The following is a 6,187-nucleotide window of genomic DNA, read 5'->3' on the forward strand; positions in this document are numbered from 1 at the left end:
ATCATTATATTATATGATTATTTTTGTAATGTTATTTATTTATGATTTGAGTTTGAATAAATCAATGTTATGTTTATTTATTTTTAATATCATGTGTGAATGATTTTAATATTATATTTTCTAAATTTAAAAATGTATTTTTAATTTAGTTATAGTAATTGATTTAATTATTATTTTTATTAATATATTAACTTTATACGTTAGTTAAGTACAGATCGCAGATGTAGACATACGTATATTGATATTCAACTGAGATGAAGATAAAGATTAAGATTTCTGTCTACACAGATATATATGAAGCTGGATATGAAAATTTTTCAAAAATATAAATACAAAGATAAATACTATAAAACCCTACTCAAATTCTATCATTTTCATTTTGAAGAATTACTCAGAAGTTGTTAACGTGCTGTGTTAGTATATGAATTCAAACTTTCGATCCAAATATAATATTGGGTTCTACAATCTCTGATCCTTATTACGTAAGAAACTTTAAATTCCTACTTTATTTCTCAGATATAGACTGCAACTCTGCAAGTGCTAAATCTCTTCATGCATGTTGGTTCAGTACTTTAGACTCTGAAAAGATTAATATATTTTTCAACAAAAAGTTGTTTTGAAATTTTCAACATAAAGAGAACTATATTAAAATTATGGTAATAAAAACTCAATGAAAACTTATTCACATGAATTGATACCATATACTACTCAGATAGATTAAAATTAATTTACTAGAAACTAACAGAGTTGATCTAGGCATAAAATGTGTGAGATCATAAATTTAAATCTCAATATGATTATTGTACCAAAAATAATACTGGAATTAATTTCTAAGAAATTAAATAATAGCCATATGTACAAAGATATTGGAAGAAAATAAAGTATAAATTTCTTTGACTTAAACTATGATCAAAGTCCTCTCAAATATTACGATTTTTTATTTATTTAGTATACCATTTTTAAATTTTTGTAATTTAATTGAACTATTCTAATTGGTATCGAAAAAGGGATCATCTTTTACACTAACACCTTCCTCCTCAATCGCACCATCATATCGAAAGCCGACACCAAATGCAACTATGTCTCCGCGACCCCCATGGCCATGAACTATTTGAGAAAATGCCCCAATGTTGTCACATTGTTGTTACTTTCTATAATGCTCTTGTTGCTTGTTCTAGGGTGTCTTCGAGATCGAGGAGGGGACGTAGATTCATGCTGTTTTGAACTCGCTTATGAACATGCATAACTTGGACTTTTTTAAGCTTAGTTCCACATATTTGGTTTCTTGGACTTCCATTGTGTTAGATGTGCAATGAGTGGGGCAAAACATTGAAGTCTTTTTTATCATGTGATTCCTGAACCAAATGAGGATTTCAGATCCATACTATGATAAGTAAATTAATTTAAGTTTAACTATGTATGTGAAAAAATGTTATTTTTAATTATTATTGCTAATAAAATATATTTTAAGGTAACTAAATTGAAACAATAAAAACTCGGGTACTAATATTAATATAACATATTTATTTAAAAATATAAGTAAAAATATTTTTCTTATATAGATATATATTAATTATTTTATTGTGAAATATAATATATAATACATAATTCACTTTAATAATATTATTTTTATTTTTATCATTAAATATGATATAATTAATACATTTGATAAATGTAATATATATTTAATAAACACATCACTTTTATATATATATATATATATATATATATATATATATATATATGAATCTATGTACATTAAAAAATTATTATTGAATATAATGTAATTATTATAATATTTTTAAAGAAACTCATCAAATTAGTCATCTAAAATTCAACATGACTAAAAATATACAAAATTTTTAAGAGACAATAGAAATCTAAATCTAAAATAGTCGACGAACCAAAAATTTATTATTTAATCCTTAATTATAAATTTGAAAATTATTATTTTGAGTAAAAATTTTCATAAACTATATTTTAGAGTAATTAAATCAAAATTCATATTTATATAATTTTAAAATTATTTAACAATTTATTTAATCGAGGCCTTACAATAGTGATCTATATCCCAGATCACGAACATCCTATTGTCCTTTGGTCACAAAGTCTCTTTAGGTTTTCACAAACAATAAATTTGTTTATACAAGATCAACTTTTTTATTTTATCTTTTATATCAAATTAATCACTTAATAAGCTGGCTACTTTTACTCAGGGTTGTACCTATACAATAGAAAATGTTGGACACACCTTAAGGAGAGATATATTATACCTTTGGCTTCTAGACGTTTTTCATTTTGCATACTCAACACAGCTTGTTAATATTTCAAATTTTAACAACCTTTGTTATCATCAAAACTTTGAGAGATTAAACACTTCATACGTCTTTGGTTCCATCACAAACAACCCCCTTGCGAAGAAAAGGAAAAACCAATGTCCGTTAAAAATTTCAAATTCACATTCCTTTTATTAGACTTTATCCTTTATTAAATTAATTATTTTCTAACTAGAATTAATAGAACAAATTAGATTAGTCTTTCTTGTATCTGATACTTATTACATTCAACACCCTTTTTTATTTTCACATACACAAAACTCCATAATTGTTTAAGTTCCATTACATCGACCCCGTGCCCCTTAACGAGGTTAGGTCCGACATTACAATTCGACACATGATTGGAATGATGAGGTTATGTTTTTTTTTCCAAAATTACCCCATTTCCTTCTTCAGTTTCCAACACAGAACATGAATTTTTTATATATATAAAAAAACAGAACTTTACTATCCATCGTCGGCAAGAGACCAACCCAGAGTCAGAGTTCTATCCCTACACTTGCACCAAATCCTTTCACCAAAGCAACATAACAACCAACAACACATTAAGTATTTTAAAACCTCTCTCACTCTCTTAATCTATTAACATAATATGAAAGGAAAGAAATTTTTCCGCCAACAACAATTCATACTTTTTTTTTATGAAACAACCATGAACAATTCTAAACCATGGATGAGCATCGTGTAATATTAAAATTCAACAATCTATATATCTCAATAGTTTTCATTATCCGAAAGAAAGTTCACCACAAATAGAAAATTAAAAAAAAAAATCAGCAACAACAAATTAAATAGACGTTTCATGAAGCTTGATGTACGGTGCATTACAAATCTGAACATGCCTGTGCGACGGAGGAACAAACACATTGAATTACAGATTCAAACAAGTTGAATTCAAATGGAGGTTGCCCTATGTTATTGGTTTTGTTAAGAGACAAGCCAACCAGCGTGGTTGCCCATGAGCTTGCTAGGGTATCTCCATGTTTGCTTAGTCTTTAGCTATCATGTTATCCCATGTATTGAATAATTGGTTATAAATGAAATGATATGAGTATTATTCAGTAAAATAAGACTTGGTGATTATAATATGCTACTTTTCTAATAAATCATCAAATACAAATTTATGTAGAAAAGAAGAAAGACTTGTCAATTCAAATTATACACCCTACTTACAAATAAACATATAGACTTATTTATGACTCACAATGAACATGTAGTTCTTCAAATTTACAATATCTTATTCCTAAACACTACAATAATCTAAACAAGTTGGAAATAAACATTCAATCTTTAACCAATAGTAGATTTTTTTGTGAAATTTCTTCCAATATGCACATAAGTTCCCCCTGTGAATAAACCTGCAAAAATATTGAATGGTGAATAGAAATGATTATAGGTTCAATTCAACCACTAACCCCAAACAATCATTCCAAAGCAAAAAGTGGAAAATATACTTTGAAGATCAAAAGAGGAATTTTTTAAAATGTGAAAAACAAAAATAGGACAAAAAGATATAACTACAAAGGAACATGTTTCACAAAAAAATTTGGTCAATACTTACCTGTTTTTCATTTCGTATTCTCTTAATTTCGTTGACTTTTACTTTGGCTAGCCTTAGAACCCGTTTTCCCTGCAGGATCTTGCCTATAGCCCAAACTACCTCCTATATCATCATTTTGGGGAGGGCTAGAGCGCGAACCATTTTCGGAAGGGCTAGAGCGCGAACCATTTTGGGAAGGACATTTGTTTGTGTAGCCCAAATGATTGCATGTGCTATCATGCTCTTTCTCAGAATCGTTCCTAAAGCCAACAACACAGTTTGAGAAAAAAAAAAATAGAGAGATTAAATTAATTAAGATTATGTAATAATGTATAAATTAAATATAACATTTTTGTATTATTTTTTATGAGTAATTTTAAGTATTGAATGATATTACTTAAATATTATTTTTTAATTAATTGTCTTTTATGATTCTAAAATATCTATTTTCTAATTTATTAATAACACTTCTTAGGTTTTGTTTATTTATGACTTTCATATGTTATTGAATCAAAAAAATTGGAACAGTTGTATACAATATTTTTTTTTGTAGAAACATTAAATTTTTTTATAAAAAAAAATTGTATGAGAATACGTAAAACAAAAGAATCTTCTATAAATTTTTCCATGAATTTAAGTAAATAATCCTTTTTTTAAAAAAAATAAAATCATAACAAAATTTGTAGAAATTTCTTATAGAAATTTAAAAAACACAAAATCATGAAAAGTTGAATGAATATCTACAAAAAAACTACACGAAATATTTTTTGAACATTCAAATCACATTATTTGTTTTCTGATAAAATGAGGATGTAAAAGGCAGCGGAAAAGGAGTTTCAATATTGTAAAAAAAAAAATATGAAAAATTAATTAAGTAATGAAATAGTTAATGTACAAAAAGTCCAATTAATTCTCATAACCAACCATAAGAATTAATGATTTTTTTTATGAATCAACCATAAAAACTAATGATAAAAATAAGTAGGATTTAAATAAGATATTATAATATTCAGTTTCATAGTTACATTTTCTTTAAGAAAATACCCTCACATGATGATAACTTTAATTTTCATTTGATACATGTTTGGGTATCTATATTCTAATACCCCTACTCATTACTTGTACTTTATTTTTGTGTAAAGTTAATAATTTAATAAAAATATTAATTATAAATCATCACAACTAAATTAAAAAAAAAATCATTCACAAATCATTTAAACATAACCTTAAATAATTAAAACATAAGATTAAATCATCCAAACACACCTTAAATGAAACACACCTTAAATAATTCAAACATAAGTCATAATTAAACAAAAGTAGAAACATAATCATTTTTAATGATCGACGTTCTAATTCTTAAATTCAATAAACCTAACAATAAACTCCTAAAACTCATGCTTAAACTTAGACATCATGTGATTGTACTCTCTAGTTAAAAGACCTGCCAAAAATATGATAAAATGACATCAGTTAGTTTATAATTATATATTTTAATTCTAAAGAACATAGATAATATAATGCAATTAATAAAAGAATATATATATATATATATATATATATATATAATTTCTCTCTATTTTTCTATTTTTATCACATCTTATCAGTATTTCTTTCTTTTCTCTTTATATCTCTCTCTAGGTATCACTTAGCATTAAATGTCCCTGTATTATTTTTTCATATTAAAAAACTCTCATAAGTAATAAGATTTACAGTTACCTGCGTTGAGGTGGTGAACTCATTGTTATTGAACAAACACAGATACAAATAATAGACCAGATTGTTTTCAATGTGCTCCTCAAGGTGGTGAACTCATTGTTATATATGCATGGTGCATGCATAAAGGAACGTTCTATGAAACTCATGCGGTAAATTAAGAAGAAATTTGCCATACGAATAGAACGTTGATTTCGTTCATGTGTCGTATTTTGCTATGAAATGCAGTGCCTATTTCGCTGGATATTAACATTAGAAGCGATTTTGCGTGTTTTGGTCTGCTCCCGAGAACTTATTTGAATGCAAAACCACACGAAACAGAGTAGTCGTGGTTGGAAATGTTGAATCCGTCTTAGTAATTTAAATTCATGTGAAATTTGTAATGTTTTCCATCCTTTGATGATATTTGTAACAAATTTCATGGTAAATTAAAAGGAAAAAAAAATTACTACACGCAGCTCTGATTACGCGTTATTCATACATGTCATTTCAATTTTTTCATATTATGGTTTTTTTTGTTCTTCTGTATTATGAGAACCAATATTTGCGCTATTTGAAGTTGTTAACGTGCTGTGCTGGTATAAGAATTGAATTC

General features: G+C 26.4%; 1 protein-coding gene across 1 annotated transcript; it reads right to left on the reverse strand.

Moving 5' to 3' along the window:
* Positions 1–3,413: 3,413 nt before the first annotated feature.
* On the reverse strand, positions 3,414–5,757 carry LOC114386442. Its single transcript, XM_028346446.1, has 4 exons — positions 5,596–5,757; positions 4,034–4,136; positions 3,898–3,936; positions 3,414–3,694 (listed from the first exon to the last, which is right to left on the reverse strand). Exons 1-4 carry the CDS (start codon positions 5,739–5,741, stop codon positions 3,620–3,622), a joined length of 363 nt encoding a protein of 120 aa, XP_028202247.1. The 5' UTR covers positions 5,742–5,757; the 3' UTR covers positions 3,414–3,619.
* Positions 5,758–6,187: the final 430 nt, after the last annotated feature.

The sequence above is a fragment of the Glycine soja genome, chromosome 15 (assembly GCF_004193775.1).
Source record: "Glycine soja cultivar W05 chromosome 15, ASM419377v2, whole genome shotgun sequence".
Classification (NCBI taxonomy): domain Eukaryota; kingdom Viridiplantae; phylum Streptophyta; class Magnoliopsida; order Fabales; family Fabaceae; genus Glycine; species Glycine soja.